Here is a 23,216-nt window from a genome sequence, read left to right as displayed (position 1 = left end):
GCGCATCCTGCGTGCCAAAAGCAGCCGCGAAAGCCCGGGCCGCGTCACCACCGGTACAGTACAACACTGCGCTTCTGCCTGGTTAGCCAGCTACCTCGCTCGGCTGTAAGGAGGGAATGTCACCAGGTAAAATAAAGTCTAATAAACTTTTGGAAAAAATTACTGTTTGCGGGGAGACAGAGACTGACTTTTTAACTGTGCACGTAATACTTTCTTTGACGCTGTCACGTAGAATTTTTATACTGTTACCCGGTATCGGCCGAAAACGGCCATGGTAAAAAGTAGAAAAGGGAGTAATTTCCGTTTACTGCACTTAAACGGCCCTGTAGGTTTCAATATTTTAGTTAATAGTTCTGCAGTAGTTGTTCTCCACAAGTTTTACATTCTGACGAAAACTGTAGATGGTAATTACTTTCAGACCCTAATCCTTGTTAACTGTAACGCACATGACATCTGAGAATGAGAGGTTTATGTCTTAAACAAATGGTATAATGATGGTTGTTTGGACCTATTTTATATTTAAATCTTACAGATTTAATCAGGCGCATGGTTCGATCCAGGTTCACCATCACGGTCAGTAAGACGCGGCGAATAATTTCTGCCCCCTCAACTCGTCGATTCAAGTTTCACAGGTCGACGAAAAACATTAAACACCTTAACACCTGGATAAAAAAGCACTCCGTCTTCAGGCCACGAGTGGCCTACCGGGACCATCCGACCGCCGTGTCATCCTCAGAGGCGGATCGGGATAGGAGGGGCGTGGGGCAGCGGTCAAATGATGGTTTTCTTGACCGAAGCCGCTACTATTCGGTCGAGTAGCTTCTAAGTTGGCATCACGAGGCTGAGTGCACCCCAAAAAATGGCAACAGCGCATGGCGGCTGGATGGTCACCCATCCAAGTGCCGGCCACGCCAGACAGCGCTTAACTTCGGTGATCTCACGGCAACCGGGCTATCCACTGCGGTAAGGCCGTTGCCCTTTAAAACTAAAGAGTATTACAATAAAGAGAAACACCGTTTGCTACAACCTCTTACAGAAACCGTCGCATCGAGTACGTGATACTGTAACGTGTCCGCGTTATGTGGTACAGCTATAATTTAATTAGTTGGCATATGACGTTTAACGTCCAAGATATCGACGTTTCAGCGACAAGCTCTTTCTGCTCTTAGGGGCGATTTAAATTCGCCTTGAAGTCTCTTTCACCTACAAATATCAAATAAAAAATCTTGGAGCGACGTCCGGTATGGAGCTCTACCGTGCCTCTAGGAAAATAAGATATCTATTGTTTATTTTAATTAGTGCTACAGCTATGTATTATCCTTTTTCTTTTAAAGAGATGATATTTTCGTGACCGGGAAACAGCTTCAAGATTATCATACCATATCTCGAAACCTACTGTACTTGCGGAAGGAGCACTTCTTTTTCGCTTTGCGTTTTTCTTATACAAGCCACAGAAAACAGTATTTTCGCAAATTTGGTAAAGAAAACTCGCAACAAATGTGAAGTTTAGAGTTTCTATCACCAACAGAAATCACATAAAATTCTGCAACTGACATATGGTTTGAGTAGCGTCTCTAAGCGTGCTTTTGTTACGGCGGGAAGCCAGCGCAGGCACGCCAGTCGGGAACGAGACTGCAGAGGGGGCTGTGAAGAAAACGTCAGCCAATCGCACGCGGACCGACCCCTCTCCAGGACGACAACAGGACAGCAGCGGCCCCCGTGTGAAGAGGACATAAGCGCTGCGCCCGACTGGTTACGGCCCAGTTGAATAGCAGCTTCAAGATTAGGCACTCGTATAACAGCGACTTGGGAATCGTTTATGCTGGAGAGGCTTGTTTATTTTGTCTGTCGCCCTTTGCTTGCGACACATCTGTGTATCACAAAGTTAAGTATTGTATTTTTTCATTCTGTAATAAAACTCTTTAATACGATTTGTTTCAATTGTCGTCTAGCGATCTGAGAAAGCAAGTTTCCTAGACAACGCTTATTTGACGACGACTATGCTGGATTTAACATTAAATATCTGTTCTTAATTTTGAATAAAACTAGAGCAATGTTTTTTTCGCGAAATACACGAAATTTTCGGATCCAGAAAGATTTCCTGCACATATGGCAGGTACAAAGCTTTACACAACGGAAGAAGCGACACAGTGGTAGCCGACAGCACCAATACTCATTACGAAACAGTTTTGCATGCTGCGACTATGAATTGACGCCAGCTGTTTGCGAAACACGAAAATTTGTGCCTCACTGGGATTCGAACCCAGATTTCCCGGTTATAGGGAGCAGTGTCCTTGACCACTTCGGCTATCCGAGCACGCCACCAGAACCGATCTAAATGTGCTCACAGTCCTTATGGTCGTACAATTCGTGATTCCCGTACAGCGAGACGAACATTATACCGTCACTGTAGCCCGTCGAGTCATGGATATATCACTGATGGTTACGATATCTGTGTTTATATAGTGTCTGTATCTTCGCAATACAATGTTCTTCATGTCTAAAGGACACTGTATTGTGAGGATACAGACACTACAGACATAGTGGCAATGTTCTTCATGTCTAAAGGACACTGTATTGTGAGGATACAGACACTACAGACATAGTGGCAATAGTCTGCAGCTGCCGCTGGTGTACCGCTGGCGGCACAAGTCCGGCCCGCTACCTGTCAGTTACCTTCAATGGGGCTGCAGTACATTGAGAAGAGATCCTGCAGTAAGGAGCAGGTAGGAGCGGCCTCCCGGTGCCACCTGTATCTCGTGTGACTGGTTGCAGCAAAATAAAAGGACTACCTCGCTGCCGCCTTTTCCATTAGCGCACACGTCAACACCTGCCACGTGCGTATCGAACTGCGCAACTCGCTAATGGGAAGCACGGTGAGAGGCCAGGCGAAAAGGCTCCGCGGTCGCGGCCAGCTGAGACGTGACCCAGCTACGCCGCCATGCCACTGAGGCGCGCAGCCTGTCCACAAACACGTTCGCCGTCCGCTGCTTGCGTGCCCCACGCACTGTCCGACACCGGACTCTTTTAAGTTACAACAACAGGTGTCGGGGAGCAGCAGTGGTCTTCCGAATACTACAGTGTTGAAATCCTGATTCTGCTGCAAAGGTTGAGGCAGAAGTGCCTAATAGAAGCCTGCTCATCTAGAACTTCAACGTACTCGAATATACAGGATGCCCGCCAACTCCCGCTATTATTTAAAAAAAAATATAACTCGGACAGTATTAGAGACAGAGAAATCTGTTTTGTTGTAAAGCGTTTGTCAGCTCTCGTAGTTTCTCGCCTTGTCCTTTGTTGTAGATTTCACTCGGAGTGCATAAAAATGGCGACAGACCAGGAGAAGACGCATCTGGTATACAGGATCCAAGTATGAGACAACAGTACTGCGACACCAGTATGGGACGGCACTACCGTCAAAACAAGCACAAATGGTTCAAATGGCTCTAAGCACTATGGGACTTCACATCTGAGGTCATCAGTCCCCTAGACTTAGAACTACTTAAACATAACTAAGCTAAGGACATCACACACACCCATGCCCGAAGCAGGATTCGAACTTACGACCGTAGCAGCCGCGCGCGGTTCCGGACGTAAGCGCCAAGAACCGCTCGACCACAGTGGCCGGCAAAAACAAGCACAAAATGCTCCCTCGAAGTGGACGTCCCTCTGTACCTCAAGCACGTGCTGATACTCTGCAAACTACATTTCAGCGCACTCCCTAGAAGCCCGTCCGTAAAAAGTTACAAAAGTGGTTAAGACTGGCAGCCAAACGATCCTCCTTTGTGGCATACACAGATGCTGACTATGACTACCTGAAAAAGTGGCTTTCCCACATGAAGCAACGGTGTGCATCTCCGGACATGCAAATCGCCAAAACACTAGGATTTCGGGATCCGAAAACCAACACAACACGCGTGAAAACATCTGTGACAGCACGAAGCACAACGTTTGGTGTAGCCTACCGCAAGATAGGGGGTCGATGGCTCGCGAGATACCTATGGCATGACCCCCGCGTTCTCCCGATGTCACCCTGTTATACCACTATTTTGCAGGCTAACGTGAAGCATCGGGTGAACACAGCAATGACACTGCTACATTTCTTGCAGGAATCAATGAAGCTCTCAAAACTGTTGATGCTGCAATGTTCACCCCGCACATGGGCAGAACTCAAATATCGCCTTGATATCCTACAAGCAATAAGCGGAGCACACACTCAAATTCTGGGACAACAGAAAAAAAGTTCTGAGACTCCCTAACCGTTTTTACAACAAACCACAGTACTCTGTCTCCAATGCTTCCAAGTTATAATTGTTTGAGATGATAGCCGAACTTTATGGGTATCCCATTTAACCAGGGTTTCACAAGACAACTGCACGAAACGTACAAGACATGCTGAAAAATACATAATCTGATAAGGCAGAACATTATGACCGCCTGACTAATAGCCGGTATGTCTCCCGTTTGGCACGGATACCAGCGGCGACGCGTCGTCGCATGGAAGCAGTGAGGCCTTGGTAGACCGCTCGATGGAGCTGTGTGTGACCACAGCCGCACACACAAGTCGTTTGATGCCCGTAAATTACGGGGAGGCGAGCGATGAGCTCTGACGCTACGTTCAATCACGTCCTAGATGTGTTCGATGGGGTTCAGATCTTGCTAGTTGGGGGCCAGCACATCAATTGGAACTCGCCACTGTGTTTCTCGAACCACTCCATCACACTGCTGGCCTTGTGATATCGAGCGTTATCTTACGAAAACTGGGCAGGTGACGCTGGCGTCAGAAAACATGCTCGTCATGAGGGGGTGTACGTGGTCTGCAAGCTGTGTACGATACTCCTTGGCCGTCATTGTGCCCTGCACGAGCTCCACTGCTCCCACGGATGCCCATGTGAATGTTTCCCAGAGCATAATGGATCCTCCACGAGTTTGTCTTCGTCCCGCAGTACAGGTGCCAAGGAGATGATCCCCTGTAAGGAGACGGACTCGCGAACTCCCACCGGCATGATGAATTAGGTATCGCGTTTCAACAGACCACGCAGCGCTTTGACACTGCGCCAACGTCCACTGTCGATGGTCACGTGCCGACTATGACGTGGTGTTGACATTGGCACATGCATCGGCCGACGGCTGCGGAGGCCCGTCGTTAGCAAGTTCGCTGTACGGTGTGTTCAGACACACTTGTACTCCGCCCATCGTTAAAGTCTGATGTTACTTCTGGCACAGTTTGCCGCCGTACTGTTTTACCAGTCTGCCCAGCCAAAGATATCCAACGTCAGTAATCAAGGGTGGCCGCCTAACCCCCACGACATCAGGACGTTGTTTCACCTTGGTTTCGATCGTGTTGTAGACACTCACCACAGCACTCCCCAAAAACCCGACAAGTCGTGCAGTTCTCAAAATGCTCGTGCGGAGCCTTCTGACCATCACAATCTGCCATCGGTCAGACTCAGATAGATGGCACGTCTTCCCCATTCTACTCACGGACGCTCACTGATACTACATGTACCGCGCGTGTGTCTGACTAGTAGTCATTATTGACCAGGTGACGCTGCTATCGCCTGGAAGGGTTTATATATGGGTAGTAATTAAGTGAAGTCTTTGCTAATCAGAGTCTCAAAGAATAGCGCATCTCTCTAAGTTTCGATCCGTAACATGTGCCATGCACTAGTTGCAGCGTGTGCGACTAGGGGCAGGAGTGTGAGAACATCACGTATAATGGAGTGCTGTGAATGTCCTTTCTCCTCGAAACCGGTAAATATGAGTCAGTTGTGACGATTGAGCTACAACTTCATACCAAATAATATCGTGTAGAAGCTCCAACAGACAGAAAGGAATAGTTTGGTACAACACACCCTCGCGAGACTGGCCGCTCACACGTAAGACAGGCTCCAGAGAAGGTGGGGTGGCGTGTGCGGCAGTCACTCGTCACAGAGTCAGAGAGCAGCCCCGAGCACTCGAGAACACGTGGCGACCACAGAACTGCAGTCAACTGTCTGGCGCACTCTACGCGAACGGCTGCATTTGCCATTGTTACAAGCGATCACTCAGGACAATGAGCTGACTTCTGGAGCTACTTGCAGCGGCTACTGGAGAAAGACGGGATTAGACGGAAGTTGGTTTTCAGTGACGAAGCTCCGTCTCATGCGTAAGGAAAGGCGAGTCGTTATAATGCGCGCGTCTGGCGCACCGAGTATCCGTACGAGATTGTGGGACGCATTCGTGATTCACCTGAGGTTAACGTCTTTTGTGCCACGTCCTCCCCTAAACTTTACGGACCACTGTTGTTTGCAGAAAAAACTGTGTGTGGTTTGGACATGCCGGAACAAGACAGTAGGAACTTCACTTTGCAAGAAGTCGGTGCTCCACCACAATTTCTTTCAGACGCTTTTGATTACCTCAGTCTGACTACCTCGGGGATGAACTACCTAACCGTTGGACTGGACACGCTTTCCAATATGTATATTGGATTTATAGGGAGAACTTCAAATTTTAAATTTATTTCATGGTTTTCGTCCTGTGCTCGAATTAACGTAATTATTACATCGGGCTATTATAGTGTTTTCTGAATAACAAGTTCTTTATAACCGTTCCCAATAAAATGTTGTACATATGTTTATAACCACGACACTTTTCATGTAATTTTCATACTCCTTGTTGTCTTATTACAACAATTTTTGGGGCTTCCTGTCACTCACTGTCTTCAGAATTTGTGTTATAAAAATGTTTCGGCTTCGGCATGTGGTGTACTGCACCTGCTGTTTGCTACGGTTATAGACTGCAGTTTGCATCAGCGCCACCTAGGCGCATTCTTTTTTTAAAATTTCTGTTCGCACATGAATGGTGCTCTGTCAGTTGCATGTTTATCCGTTACTGATCGCACACGTCACATCTAATGTGCGTATTATTTTATGTATTACAAAGCCAAACGGCTGTTTTTACGATTGTCAATTTTAATTATGTCTAAGCCTATTGGCGCACATCATTATCAGCATGTAATACGTACATTGTGGCTTTTTTAATAATTAATAACTTTTGGCCTTTTTGAAACGTATCAGTGCCCATCAGTGCTCTTGGCTAATCGGCCACTCTTCTGTGTTCAGTGCGTGGCCATTCAACTTGCATTTATGACAACCTGAGGACGTATATTTTTTTGCATATTGTCATACCCTCCACTGTATGTATGTTCTATTTTTATAAAATCCCATTTTTTGAACGTTGCATTTATTTGTATATACATATTTGTAGGTAATAAGACTTCTGATTTACATGAGTTGAAACATAGGTCAAGAGCTTCTCACAACTATCTTCCGCAACTAGCGACTGTTTTTATTCACTATATCATATACAGTGAAGAGCCGAAGAAACTGATACACCTGCCTAATATCGTGTAGGGGCGCCGCGAGCACGCAGAAGTGCCGCAACACGACGTGGCATGGATTCAACTATTGTCTCAAGCAGTGCTGGAGGGAATTGACACCATGAATCCTGCAGGGCTGTCCATACGTCCGTAAGAGTACGACGGGGTGCAGATCTCTTCAGAAACAGCACGTTGCAAGGCATCCCGCATATGCTCAATAACGTTCATGTCTGGGGAGTCTGGTAGCCAACTAAACTGTTTAAACTCAGGAGAGTGTTCGTGGAGCTACTCTGTAGCAATTCTGGACGCGTAGGGTTCGCATTGTCCCGCTGGAATTGCCAAAGGTAGTCGGAACGCACAATGGAAATTAAGGGATGCAGGTGATCAGACAGGATGCTTAAGTGCGTGTCATCTGTCAGAGTCGTATCTAGACGTATCAGGAGTCCCACATCACTACAACTGCACACGCCCCACACCATTACAGAGCCTCCACCAGCTTGAACAGCCCCCTGCTGACATGCAGGATCCATAGATTCATGAGCTTGTCTCCATACCCGTACACGTCCATCAACGCGATACAATTTGAAACAAGAGTCGTCCGACCAGGCATTAACGGTCCAATGTCGGTGTTGACGGGCATGGCGAGCGTAAAGCTTTGTGTCATGCACTCAAGGGTAACGAGTGTCCCTTCGGCTCCGAAAGCCCATATCGATGATGTTTCGTTGAATGATTCGCACGCTGACACCTTTTGATGGTCCAGCATTGCAATCCGGCAAAAATTTGCGGAAGGGTTGCACTTATGTCACGTTGAACTGCTGTCTTCAGTCGTTGTTAGTCCCGTTCTTACAGGATCTTTTTCCGGCCGCAGCGATGTCGGCGATTTGATGTTTTACCGGATCCCTGGTATTCACGCTACACTCGTGAAATGATCTTACGGGAAAATCCCCACTTCATCGACATCTCTGAGATGATGTGTCCCATCACTCGTGCGTCGACTATAGCACCACGTTCAGACTCTCTTAAATCTTGATAAACTGCCATTGTAGCAGTAGTAGCCGATCTAACAACCGCGCCAGACACTAGTTGTTTTGTATAGGCGTTGCCGACCGCAGCACCGTCTTCCGCCTGTTTATATATCTCTGTATTTGAATGCGCATGCCTGTACCAGTTTCTTTTGCGCTTCAGTGTATATAAGCTTCGTGGTACAGTGGTTCCTCCTGGTCCGAAATTAATCCTACATGACCACCTTTGATTTACGGTATAGTGGGGTGGCGCCTGCTCGCTGGCTGGAAACTCACACGAGGCGTCAGCGTGGTCCAGCTCGGGCTGTAAACATTAGCCGAGGATCAACAAAGGAGCGGCGGCCACGGCGCTCCCACGTGCACAATCAGCACGCTCGGTGCGACTCGGGAAAGGTCGGCCGAGCTAAGCAGCTCGGCGCCTAGTACGCCGCGTCACTGTGCCGGATGACGCAGAGCACGGCGGCAGAGCGCCGCGCCGCAGCTGAAGAGACAGCTTGTTTCCGAGGCTGCTCCCGGTCTTGCTCTGCACGCCGCCACCGACAGACGGGGACACACCGCTAAGGGAATACCGACACTGATCAGGCAAAGCGACCCGCATAGTTCCTGGATAACTGCATGAAGACTACAGTGAATAAATCTTTCTCTCCGTTGTCATTGTCGCCGCAGTTCTGCACAGTAGGAACAAAATGCAACCCGGCACATGAGGGAGTGCGGTCAGCATAACGTCAGTTTATGTATCCCTGCAAATGTTGTTGTTATTGTTGTTGTAGTTGTCGTCCTCAGACTTCAGTATGGTGTGATGCAGCTCTCCACTGCAGTCTATCCTGTGCAAGCTTCCTGATTTCTGGGTAACTACTGCAGCCTACATCCATTTGAATCTGCTTACCGTGTGTGTGTGTGTGTGTGTGTGTGTATTGTGTATTGAACCAGGGACCTAGGAACGACGGAGAGGCTTCGTCCCGCCGCCGTCCCCAGTGGTTCAGAACCGCACCACAGGCTATAGCAGTCCATTCATGTTTGCGCAGCAATCACTGACATTAACTGAGGCGCAAAAAGGGGAACCAGCCCGCATTCGCCAAGGCAGATCGCCTTAACATCCATCCACGACACTAATCCGCCGAGCGGATTTTTGCCGGGGACCGGCATGCCTTTCCGCTCGGGAAGCAGCGCGTTAGACGGTGTGGCTAGCCGGGCGGGCCTGCTTACCGTAGTCAAACCTTGGTCTAATGTCATAATTTGTTTTCCCCAATCTGATTTTTATTATCTCTTTATCACTTATCCGATTTAGCCACATAATTTTCAGCGTTCTACTGTAGCACTACATTTCAAAACCTTCTATTGTCTTCGTGTTTAAGTTGTTTATCGTGCACGTTTTACTTCCGTACACCCATACTTGACACAAATTCACTGATATTATAAACGATTCATTTGTTTTCAAAGTGTTACATACACAGATATCAATGACGCATGAATGGAACCTTAGACTCACAGCTCCCTGCCCATCGACGAGAAAGCTCGTCGTTTACGTAACGGCGAAAGCCGGTGCTCCAATAACGGGGTGCTCACACCTTGTTGGAAGATGACATTCTAGGAATCAGCACTCAGTATAACGGCGTAACAGTTACCCATCACATTCTTCCCTCGGAAGAAAAACTGCTTATAAACCTTCGTCTGTGACACTACACAGAAAACCTTACCGTTCGGTGAATCTCATCCACAATTTGATGAGGATTATCACTGCCCCCCACACTCTCACATTTTGGCGATTAACATTTCCCTATAAATGGAAGGTTTCGCCATAGTTCATTATCAACTTGCAGGCGAAATGTTCATCCTCATGTGCTCCCTACATTATGATGCAAAACTGAAGGCGCTAGGCACAACCTCCAGTTTCTAACTGTTGCACTTGCTGCAGACTGTAGGGTTTGAAATGTAATCACCATCGCAAAAATCTTTCTCAGTTTGCTGCAGTACTCAAAGTTTCTAGCTTGCATAGGCTGTGCCTTTTTTTGGACTGCATATGAAATTTTGCCTCCACAATTCCAATTGGCACACTTGATCGACTGGTAGTTCTCCGTTTACAGAGACAATCACAGTGCTCTGTATACATTGTGGTTGTTTTCCAGAAACCCTTCTGAATGCACACTGCACTGTTGTAACAGGGAAACTCCAACCCGCTACAACGTTTTCTTCCATTGCCGCTATTTTGTCAAGGCACTGCACTCGTAATGCCAGCAGATGGGCACAATGCAAATTTGGTTGGGGTTGGGTTGTTGGGGGAAGAGACCAAACTGCGAGGTCATCGGTCTCATCGGATTAGGGAAGGACGGGGAAGGAAGTCGGCCGTGCCCTTTCAAAGAAACCATCCCGGCATTTGTCGGGGGCGATTTAGGGAAATCACGGAAAACGTAAATCAGGATGGCCGGTCGCGGGATTGAGCCGTCATCCTCCCGAATGCGACGCCAGTGTGCTAACCACTGCGCCACCTCGCTCTTTGCAAATTTGGTGACCTTACCGTTCTATTCATGCATTAGTCACATGCATGCAAGTCTGAACACGAATAAATCATTTATAGTAGACCTGTGCCTAAAGAAAATACTAACATTTAAATTTAAATCCAATGAGACATATTTCTTCTCCCAATTAACATATTTCTGTTTTTCACAAATGCTGTTCTAGCTACTGACACTTTGCTATTGCTTCTGGACTTCTGCCGCAGCAGTTCTCTGCTGCGCAAACAGCAGAGCACATCCACTACTTCTGGTGTCTCATTTCGTAATTTAATTTTCTCAGCCTCATGTGACGTCTTTTGACTAAATTCAGTCGCCCTTTTTTAACTTTTATTTCTCTTCATGTTAGAACCTCTTTTTCGTGATACTATCCATTCTACTGAACTCATCTTTCAAAAGTTCATGGCTATGTGTTCCACAATTACAATGTTATGGGGAATGTTCAAAGTTTTTATTTCTTGGCCTGAGCTTCAATTACATTTCCAGGTCCCTCCTCGGTTTCGTTTACTGCCTTCTTAATGTAAAGATTGAATAACAGCTTGGAGAAGCTAAAACCCTATTTCACTGTCGTCTCAACTACAACTTCCTCTCGTGTCCTTCGACACTTTTAACTGCTGTCTGGTTTCTATAGAAGCTGTAAATAGCTTTTCGCTGTCCACATTATCCATGCTACGTTCAGAATTTCACAGAGTGTGTTCCAGTTAAGATTGTCAAACGCTTTCTCTAAATCTGGAAGTGCTATAGACGTAGGTTTGCCATCCTGTAGCCTATCTGCTAAAGTAACTCGTTGGTTCACTATTGCCTCGGATCTTACTACGTTTCTGCAGAACCCAATAAAGCAAGAAAGGTTATCATGACACTTATAAAATTATAGAGACAAGTGCAGAAACGAACACGAGATTCATAATTGCAGTACAAATTAAAATTCACAAAACTTTGTCAACATAACATGAGAACAAAAACTCATATCGGACGGTAGCTATACCTTTCAATGTACTTGCAAACCACGTTGGTCGTGGGCACGCAGGCGCAGCGATCAGTCTCCTGCTGCTTTCATTCGCTAATCGGCATTCTTTAACCTGTCTTGTATACTGACGAAGCACGCCTAATTGCGATGTTGTTGTGGTTAACATTGTACTTGGATACCTATTACAGAGTAAGCGTGGTAATTTTTTTACTATTTTTAATGTTTAAATAGTTTCAGAAAAATGTACGTTTTTTTAAATATTGTGCTGCTTGTTTCCATAGATCGGATAGTGACTGCTGGTCAATCGAAACCCGTTATTATCTAGTTACTATTACACTGTACTGGGAGCAAGACCATTGCCTCAGTTGACAATGTCAGATCCTACCGATTTACTAAGTACCGACGACACAGGGTCCTGCAGACCGCTCCATCTGTGGGTACCGTGCACAGCGCACACACCCTGCGCCAGCCCAGCTGGCATTTTAGGCTGTCGCGACTCTGTTGGGCCCGCGCTTCGCCGCCAGACGGCGGCGGATATTAAGTGCCGGCGCGCTGGAACGAGCGCCGCGAATGCAGTCAGGCGGGCAACGAGGCGTTCGCAAGCGGCCCGCCGCTGCCGTGTCCAATCTACCGCTCCTCTCCATTTACTCCGTTGTGAGGATGGGACTTGTGTGAAATCCGCGAAACTTTCCCTAACTGGCGAGAAATGAACGCAGTCTGCTCCTCCTGCAACTATACTTGACTGTTTTAACCGGCAAGCGCTTTTTAGGTCGAATGCATTCTGAACACCTCACGATGACAGTGTGTTGCTGTAACACGAAACTCTTATTACGAAGTTTTCCCTTTTCCTTTTGCCTGCCTAATGACGGAAAATTGAGTCATTTTTAGCTTATTTAGTTTCTTATTATTTACTTGCAATTTCACTCAGCTGTCTTTTTACGTCGTGATGTACCGTATATACCTCTGTCCCTTTCCACTCGATCGTGCGGTCCCCCCCCCCCCCCCTCCGTTTCTTTTGCCTAATCGAGTCTCTAGCCTTGCCTCCAATTGACGTGAACGATTGTGCACGTTCTGCACCGCGTATTTTCTTGTTTACACTGCCACTCGGCGTCAGTAGGTCGAGGCACATGTAATTGAGTTTTGTTGAGACAAAGGCTCAAAAAATGATTCAAATGGCTCTTAGCAGTATGGGACTTGACATCTGAGGTCATCAGTCCCCTTCAAACTTACAACTACTTAAACCTAACTGACCTAAGGGCATCACACACATCCATTCCCGAGGCAGGATCCAGACTGAAGCGCCTACAACCGCTCGACCACAGCGGCCGGCGAGACAAAGGCACCACGCCATCGTCACGTCAGTATCCAATAATTATAATAGCGTTAAATTTAGTTGCGTCGGCCATCTGCTAGGTATAGTTGTTAGGAAAGGAGCATATAATGTTGCACTGGCGACAATTGTTGGAATCCGATGTCTACGCGCAGTAAATTTGCGTTAATTTTGTACTCCTACGATTGTGCGAGTTACGTCTTTACTGCACAACTTTAGCCAAGAGTACACGGTTGTTTGCTCGTTCTTTCACTGCTTGTTATACATCTTTCTCTGCGAACGCTTTGACGCAAATTATATCATCTCACTTATGTCACGAGTGATACGTGACTTAAGGTTGCCTGGTTCCCTCGTAACAAACTGCAGCAAAAGCTAAGGAGAAATACTTCTCTCTGCTTTCAAATATTCTTTTACAAACGAAAGTTAAGGAATATTGTCCTAATTTAATTGTCGCACACAAGAGGACTGGAGTTGAGAAGCAGCTGGAACAGCTGAAAGTGACTAAAGCTGCGCTGGCGCATGCAAAACCTGCAAGACTGCGCACAGAATCTGTGGCTCAGTTAGCCCTCTTTTAATAATAATATACCGTAGATACCTCGAACAGAAAACTGTTTCCGTTAATTCGAAGAAGGTCACATTCGTCTACAAGAGGGCAGCAGAAGTGATCCACGGATCTACAATATCTTTGACATCCAACTGATCTACAATTATAAATATGTAATGAGATATCTCGAACAAAGGTATCTCCTCCATGCCAACCAACACCCATTCCGAAATCATCGGTCGTAAGAGAGCCAACTCGCTCTTTCCTCCCATGACATTCTGAAAGCCATGGTTCAACGAAGTCAGAGAGATACGGTATATCTACAGTTCCGAAAAGCATTTTACTCCGTAGTACGCAAACGCTTTTCTGCTGCTGCAAGGTATGAATCTAAATTTGCGACTGCGTTGAGGATTTCTCGGTAAGGAAGGCGTTGTATGTTATTTTGGATGGGAAGTCATCGACAAATCGTCCTCCGTGGAAGATGTAATGGAGAGCACCATGAATGGTCACAGATTTCCCTCACTCACGTAAGACCGTCGCAGGAATTCCAAAAAACTTGTACTACCTGACGCTTGATGATGGATGGAGAGGGTTGTATGGGCGCACGACGGCAAGGTCTTCAGCGTCCGCTCAGTAACAGACTGAGACGGGTGTCAAGAAAAGACTCAGGACAGTAAGATAAAACAGAACGAGGAGTCCTCCCTCGGGCATGGGTGTGCGTGTTTGTCCTTAGGATAATTTAGGTTAAGTACTGTGTAAGCTTAGGGACTGATGACCTTAGCAGTTAAGCCCCATAAGATTTCAGACACATTAGAACATTTTTGAACAGGTAACAAACTTGGAAAAATATGTGCCTACCCACACCGAAGCGAGGGACGAAGCATGCCGTCAGCAGTAAAACATGGACAACACAGGAAGAAAGTCGTAGAGGGAGCTAAAGCAATATAGCAGATGGAAGTGGCTGGCTGACCGCAAGGAAAAATGAGAGAGGCCAGCCACTTTGCGATACACTAAAACCTCCAGCCTAAAAGTTTAGGCCAGAGTCCAGACATATCACAAAACTTTAAAACCCTAGACACACATTTCTCATCATTAGCTAAAACTCAGGGCAGATCCCCATCAACTTATGCTTCTGCCCTTGCATCACGGTATAAAATGCAGTCTGTTAAAATGTGGTGGACAGAGATGTGCACACCACAAGCATCACGAAACGGGGGATCCTCCCACCGTAATTGAAAGCTATGTCTGAGAGGACAGTGCCCAATCAGAAGACGCGTGAGGGCCACTTCTTCCCGCCTGACGCTTGAAGATAGACGCCAACTATCCTAGGGAAATCTTCTCGCAAAGTTTTCTCATCCTGCAGTTTTGAGTTTAAATGAGGAATCTACGTACCCCACATACCATAGCACCAAGCCTATCGTTTCGGTACGGGCCACGAACACAAGATCAGACTAACTACAGAGAGCATAGAGGCACTTAAGCAGCAATACTTCCCGAATACCATAAGCGAATGTGACGATAAGAAACCCCTATGTTTGGTGCAATGAAAAGTACCCTCTGACATGGGCTTCATAGTAGTTTACAATGTCTGTATGCAGATCCAGAATGCACATCTTGGCTACAAAGTTTCAAGAAGCAGTATTAAGCGAGGCATCCAGATACACACTACAGCATCCTACGTATCGCTCCCTTCTGGGCCGTTATATACTGACAGTGTGGTCTAAGCCCAGAAGAATTACTGAGGATGGAACTGGGCAGTGTGAGCAGACGTACCTTGCAGAGTGCGACGCCGGTGTCGAGGCGGTCCATGAAGTTGTGCACGCTGATGCAGAGCTCCGGGTAGAGCGTCTGCAGCCACTCGGCGAGGTCCTCCTTCATGGCGTACAGGTACTCCTCGCTGGACTTGAAGGGCCGCAGGGACCGGGAGTCCCTCAGCACGGGCGTCACCTCCATCGCGAGGCCGGGCTCTGCAACCGACAACACGGAACCACTCAGTCACGGCCACCAAGCGAGTAAAATCGGCGCTCCTGGGTATTAAAGTGTAGCTCTCTCCTGTGGGTTGCAATACAGGGTTATTCGTAAGTACCTCTGGGGTTACGTGAGAGAGCGACACGACACCTACAAGGGCAATGACACGTGTCAGTGCACAGAGCATCTTCCAAGTATCAAACAGTAACACACTGCGTGGCGCAGTTGCAGTGCATACAACCGAGGGGAATGCTTGTCAGATCGTGTAGACCAGGAGCATTCAAGATTACGGATCGCAGGCCGTGCCTAGGCCAGAGTGCCAAAGCACTCAACCTGGGTGGCACATTTCCCCCACCGCCACGCCGCCCTGTCTGAGCGCGAGGAGAGGGCAGAGGGGAAAACAGTGAATGTGCCGCAATTCTATGGCAGTACAGTCGTGCTGCATACGGCTTGTTTTTATATGTGAGATTTGCCAAGAAGATAGGTCACAAACAAAACTAGTTATCAGTATCATTTAATTATTTTTGGCGCGCTCAAGATATAATTCTTATCTGGTGAAAACTGCTGGCATACTGGCAGACGCAGACAATTTCGCAGAGTTTCACAGTCAAGTTGCCACGTAAGCGTTACTTATTTGGTTTCTTAATCGAGAAAAGGTCTTTCGCGGAAGTATGTCGATCGAAATATTGTAGCATTTTTTGCCACCTCATTATGGAGACTTGGAAACCCAACTTGAGGGAAGCAATTTAGACATACTGGACAGTTTTAACATATAAGGATTTGTCATTAAAACAGAAATTACCCTGTAGGTAACCAGTTACATTTGCTCATGCACAGCGGCGCTTTCAACTGTAACAGCAAACTGTCTCGAAAACAGCTCGAAAACACGTGTAAGACTGGCAGTGTCCTCAAAACGTTTAGGAAACTATCCTCGTAATTCTTTCAAGACCACAATGAATTCCTGAAACTTTGCGTTTTCTTTAATGGCAGTGATCTTAGGGAACTGGATTGTCTTCTTCAAATGTGTCCCTTACACAATGCGAATTTCTTTTTAAATATGTCTCCGTCAAATCAGAAAGAACTTTCCCTGAAATGTATTTCTGTGACCAGTGTACAGCCAAGTCCATTTAAAATGCGAATACCCCACTCCATTCCGAAAGTTCTAATTTTCGTTCCTGCGCTCCTTTTTCCTTTATAAATTTAACAGTAGCGAGTTTTAAACCGGAAAGTCGTTCAGACATGGCCGTTGACTTAACCTACGTACTCTGCAGTAACATGTGGCGTCTATGTACTCTTCGTTCAGCTCCATTAAAAAGCGTTGCAGCTAACAATGAAATAACGAGTGCAACTTCACAAATTTTACTATTCGTACCACCAGTTTCTTCACGTGCTCCAGGCATGCAAATTTAACACAAAATTCTTTTTGATATACAGCATAAAGAATACCGTCTGCCGGTCGGTGTTCTTTTTTGCTCTTTCATTGTCAACTAAATCTTTAAATTCTTTCTGCACGTTATTGTAGCGTCGTTTCACAGCAAATATGCTAATTGAGGATTCTTATCGCTCTCCTCCGTCATTCCTATTCATTTTGAAGAATTGCGACGACAGATCGCTGGACTGTTTCTTTTTCTGCAAATATCCACTAAACCTGTCAACGTCCTTCACGCCACGAACAAGTAGCGAAGATTAAACAGCGCGGACAGCACAATTCTGCCGAACTCAGCGTACTGTGCCGACCGAAAAACGCCGCACCGCAGTGCTAAATGAGACGTCGCATGTTCTGGGTACTCCCGAGTAGGACCGAACAAAGCCGAGCGCGGGTCGCACTAGCTGCAGCGTGAAGTTAGGCACGCTGCGTCCGGCGCTGATGTAGATAAATCACCTTCTCCGTATTCTCACACGAAACTAGTTCGCGCCTGCAGATAGACCACCCAATAGTACGCTACATCCAGACAGCAGCGATTCCAATGAACTCGTGTCACAAATAGTGCCCATGTTGAGCACTTGTAATGCGAGTTAAGAACTTGGACAGATGCTGTGTCCCCTAGTATGTACATATTTTCTGAACGTCTTGCAGTTTTCATGCCGCCGTCTCCTCAAAACCCGAGGGTACTCGTGAGTAGCGCTGCCCGCCGTCCAGACGAGGCGCCCAGCTACAGCAGCTGCATAACGTCAGAACCGCGGGCAGTTCTACGGCGTAAGCCACAGGGCGTTTCACGAGCGTCTGTTGTACGTCCACCTCAAAGCGGACTCAATGCGTACTGTCAGCCTCGAGTCAAAGCACATTTTCTCAAAGGCAGAGGGGGCAAAAGGATACGTCCAAAAGATACGGGACATCAGCACTCAATGCACGAGGGACTACTTGCCAAAGCACTGTGTGCCTTCTAGAAATGATTTCTTGGCACTTCTCTGCCGTCTTTCTCCGCTGGGAAATGTAGGCAGCAGTTCAGAAAGTTGCGTAAATATTTTAACTGGACCGAAAAAGAGCTGGTCATTCGGTAGTGTGACCGCTGGAGATTCTCTTTCTAGTGGCGACAGATAATGGGCACACCGTTTTTCATTAGTACTAATCAAAAGAGCTCAGGTAGTTTGAGAGAAGAATTTCTTAAGTATTTATAGCCTGGTCCAAATCACTGTTGTCAGTCAGAACAAAACTTTGTGACAATGTAAATACGTTATTGCGGCTCACGCTCCCAATATCTTTATTTGTTATGCAAATGCCTCAACCAAGTAAAACAAAATTAAATGATATTTAATAAACCCAGTTTGTTGTCCTCGACGACGACTGTTCATCTGAGACAAAGGTATCATCAGGTGTGCCAGAGGGAAATGTGACAGGACCGCTGTTGTTCTGTATACACATAGATGATTTGGCGGACTGGGTGGGCAGCAATAAGCGTTTGTTTGCTAAAGATGCCGTGGTGTAGGTAAGGCGCCGAAGTTAAATCACTGTAGGAAGATACAAGACGACCTAGACAAAATTTGTAGTTGGTGTGATGAATAGCAGCTAGCTCTAAATGTATAAAATGTTAAGTTAATGCAGGTGAGTAGGAAGTAGAAAGCTGTAATGCTTGGATACAGCAGTAGTAGTGTCCTCCTTGACTCAGTCAAGTCGTTTAAATACCTGGGCGTGCCGGCCGCGGTGGCCGTGCGGTTCTGGCGCTGCAGTCCGGAACCGCGGGACTGCTACGGTCGCAGGTTCGAATCCTGCCTCGGGCATGGGTGTGTGTGATGTCCTTAGGTTAGTTACGTTTAAGTAGTTCTAAGTTCTAGGGGACTTATGACCTAAGATGTTGAGTCACATAGTGCTCAGAGCCATTTGAACCAAATACCTGGGCGTAACGTTGCAGAGCGATATGAAATCGAACTAGCATGTGAGAACTGTCGTAGGGAAGGCGAATGGTCGACTTCTGTTACTAGGAGAATTTTAAGAAAGAGCATGTCATTCTCAATGGAGAGAAGTCTTCCGAAGTAAGAGTTATTTCAGGTGTGCCGCAGGGGAGTGTAGTAGGACCGTTGCTATTCACAATATACATAAATGACCTTGTGGATGACATCGGAAGTTCACTGAGGCTTTTTGCGGATGATGCTGTAGCATATCGAGAGGTTGTAACAATGGAAAATAGTACTGAAATGCAGGAGGATCTGCAACGAATTGGCGCATGGTGCAGGAAGTGGCAATTGAATCTCAATGTAGACAAGTTAATGTGCTACGAATACATAGAGAGAAAGATCCTTTATCATTTAGCTACAATATAGCAGGTCAGCAACTGGAAGTATTTAATTCCATAAATTATCTCAAAGTAGGCATTAGGAGTGATTTAAAATGGAATGACCATATAAAATTAATCGTCGGTAAAGCAGATGCCAGACCGAGATTCATTGGAAGAATCCTAAGGAAGTGCAGTCCGAAAACAAAGGAGGTAGGTTACAGTACACTTGTTCGCCCACTGCCTGAATACTGCTCACCAGTGTGGGATCCGTACCAGATAGGGTTGATAGAAGAGATAAAAATGTTCAAATGTGTGTGAAATGTTATGGGACTTAACTGCTAAGGTCATCAGTCCCTAAGCTTACATACCACTTAACCTAAATTATCCTAAGGACAAACACACACACCCATGCCCGAGGGAGGACTCGAACCACCGCCGGGACCAGCCGCACAGTCCATGACGGTAGCGCCTTACACCGATCGGCTAATCCCACGCGGCATAGAAGATATAGAGAAGATCAAAGGGAGACCAGCGCGCTTCGTTACAGGATCATTTAGTAATCGCCGTAACGCTTTCGCGATGATAGATACACTCCAGTGGAACACTCTGCAAGGGAGACGCTCAGTAGCTCGGTACGGGCTTCTGTCGGAGTTTCGAGAACATACCTTCACCGAGGAGTCAAAGAGTATACTGCTCTTTCCTATGTATATCTCGCAAAGAGACCATGAGGATAAAATCAGAGAGATTAGAGCCCACACAGAGGCATACTGACAATCTTTCTTTCCACGAACAATACGAGACTGGAATAGTAGGGAGAACCGATAGAGGTACTCAAAGTACCCTCCGCCACACACCGTCAGGTGGCTTGCGGAGTATAGATGTAGATGTAGAGTGGTCCACCTGTAAAGGACACCGCATGTAGGATGCTTTAGGACCTGTTCTTGAGTATTCCTCGAGTGTTTGGATCCGTACCCGTTCGCATTAAGTGAAGACATACAAGCAACTCGGAGGCAGGCTGCTAGATTCGTTACCGGTAGGTTCGAACAACACGGAAGTATTACGGAGATGTTTCGAGAACTCAAACGGGAAAGCCTGGAGGGAAGGCGACGTTCTTTTCAAGAAACACTACGGAGAAAATTTAGACAACCGGTATTTGAAGCTGACTGACGAACGATTCCGCTGCCTCCAACATACATGGCGCGTAAGCACCACGAAGATAAGATACGAGAAATTAGGGCTCACACGGAGGCATATAGACAGTCGTTGTCGCTTTTCCCTCGTTCTATTTGCGAGTGGAACAGGAAAGAAAATGACTAGCAGTACGGTGGATTGCGGAGTATAAATGTAGATGTGGATAAATGTTAACAAAATCCGTCCACTACAAGATTACTGAAATGAGTGTGTATATAGTTTAGATCGTGTTTAGGTCGATGGCAGTGGTTGTGATGGTGGTGGTGATGATGATGATAGTAATGAGAGAAGCGGGAGCACACAGTCTGCTTCTCTCTATCAACACGAGCTTTATGACCCCATCCGAAGGACGTAACGCCATCAACAGTGTCAATGCCCTCATTCCACGACACAACGCGCAGGGGTTTCGAAATTGAGACCAGAACCTCGGCGTGGACCATTACCTGCACGACACCACCTCCTCTCCCCTGTGCGCAAGTGAAAATTTTGGCAAACGTGGGACGAAATGGAAGTAGACACTAAGCCAGTCCATGATGCCTGATGACTTAAAAATATGTAACTTCTATCAGTATCTCCCGCATACATAAAGAAAATAAAGCAAATTTAGCGAGGCGACCGACGTGGATCGACAGGTAGCAAGCGAAGATCAGAAGCGCCCCAGTTCACGGCAGCGAGGGCAATTACCCTGCTCTCAGAAGCGCACAATCATTATTCTGTATGGGCAATTTCAAACTTCGCTGCCGCTCCGAGCTGGTTGAAGTAATCAGAACGGCAGTTGGCAAGCGAATAAATTTCACCACTTGAGAAATTATCCTTCGGAAAGCAAGTTTCACATTCCCAGTAGCTACAACGTCAATCTGCGTATGCGTATTCCTTCAGCTTTCGAAAAGAACGGTGCTTTCACGAAAAAGTATAGCAGACTGTAACACAGTATCCTCTGCGCCCCTCCATCCCATCGCCCCCCTTCTCTCTCTCTCTCTCTCTCTCTCTCTTTCTCTTTCTCACGCACGCACGTCACGTCAGACAGCCTTATTACGTAGCATACGCTCTGCACGTCTGATGTTATGAACAAGAACTCAGATAAAGAGCTGCCTTTTCCAAACCGAAATATTCATAGTGCGCCCTCCATTCGATAAACAGCAATTCTGTTGCTTGTTCTGTAAAAATCATTATATTGAAATTAAAACTACTGTTCTGTTTGACAGTCAGTTATGCTGATGAAAGTCAAGTTTACAGATTGCAAAATGATTTAGGCCTGATATCTGTATGGCGTGAAAGATTTCAGTTGACCCTAAGCAATAAAACGTGTGATCACTGAGAAAAGTCTTTTAAGCATCAGTTACACGATACGTCCCATAGATGTAAAGGCTGTCGATTCCACGAAATACCTAGGCGTTACAATTACGAATAACTTACAGTGAAACCCTCATACAGGAAACGTTATGGGAAAGGTGAACCAAAGACTGCATTATTGGTAGAATATTTAGAAGATGCAACAAATCTACTAAATACACTGTCCTAGCGGTACTGACTGGTCAGTCTAGGCTCATTAGCCCGAAATACCGGGGATCCCTACCATATTTAATCCTAAATGGAACGTAAATCAATTTCTATCCCTCAGCAAAAAGAGTCTAGGAGGAGGACCTAATAATAGATGAAAATTTAATTCGACTGAGCACGTAACTGCAATGTGCAAGAAGGTATTAGCATCTCTCCGTGATTTACAAAACTCTTCACCTAAAAAAGAAACTTGTACAAGCACTTATCCTTGCAGTTGCTGATTACGCGATGTTATCCTGCAAATCCTTTCTCGGGAAATCTCACTGAGCCTGGAACTGGTTATAAATACCTTCGTTCGTGACATCTGTGATGTTGGACTCTTTGAGGTCTGAACATGAATGGGATCATCTAAAGCGCGGGTCGCCTCAGGGGATCGTTGATCGTCTTGATACACGTCGATGATCTGACACTAAACACGACAGAATTTTTCTCCAGATCAGAGAAGAATTATTGCGAAAGATGAACAGTGTAATGTAAATGATCTAGCAAATAGGATACCTAATAATACCAGCTCGCTGGCTTTCAGAGAACAGATTAACCGTTAACAACAACAAAAAGCAATGTATACAGTTTCTAGCACGGGGTCCTTCTAAAAGCGAAGCTGTACTGCCCCGAAATGGTCTGTCAGCGAAGTAGGCCATTTTAAATTACACATAAGAGGATGGAAGGCTTTCAAGGAACAGCTAGGTTCAAAATCACTTTCAGAAACTGAACGCTACCATTCCACTACAAGAATGATCTCCACTGTATCTGACACTGAAACGCGAAGGCTTTTTTACCTCGCTTTATCTTCTGTCTGTTGTCTCGTATGATGTTACATTGTGGGCACCTATGTGCGCTCACAGAGAACGTTCTTAGTGCGGAAACGGGCGCTCAGACTGATCTGCGACGTCAGTTCGCAAACTTCGTGCAGACCGTTGCTCAGGTCTGTCGCAGCACTAACTCTGCCGTCCCTGTACAGGGCATCATGGAACTTGTTGTTGACAACATTCGCCTCATTCAGAAGAAACTGCAACGTTCACTCAGTGAACGCTATACGAAAAGACGATCCACA

At 46.3% G+C, this 23,216-nt stretch overlaps 1 protein-coding gene across 1 annotated transcript in view; it reads right to left on the bottom strand.

The window, feature by feature from the left end:
• Positions 1 to 23,216, bottom strand: part of LOC124544979 (GAS2-like protein pickled eggs) — an 820,634-nt gene that overhangs the window by 661,988 nt on the left and 135,430 nt on the right. The window contains exon 2 of the mRNA XM_047123727.1: positions 15,504 to 15,697. Coding sequence (XP_046979683.1) covers positions 15,504 to 15,683 — 180 coding nt within the window. The 5' untranslated portion in view covers positions 15,684 to 15,697. The remainder of the gene's footprint in view (positions 1 to 15,503; positions 15,698 to 23,216) is intronic.

The sequence above is a fragment of the Schistocerca americana genome, chromosome 8, assembly GCF_021461395.2.
Source record: "Schistocerca americana isolate TAMUIC-IGC-003095 chromosome 8, iqSchAmer2.1, whole genome shotgun sequence".
NCBI classification, from domain to species: Eukaryota; Metazoa; Arthropoda; class Insecta; order Orthoptera; family Acrididae; genus Schistocerca; species Schistocerca americana.
The sequence above is the reverse complement of the archived record's forward strand: the minus strand, read 5'-3'. Positions and strand labels throughout refer to the sequence as shown.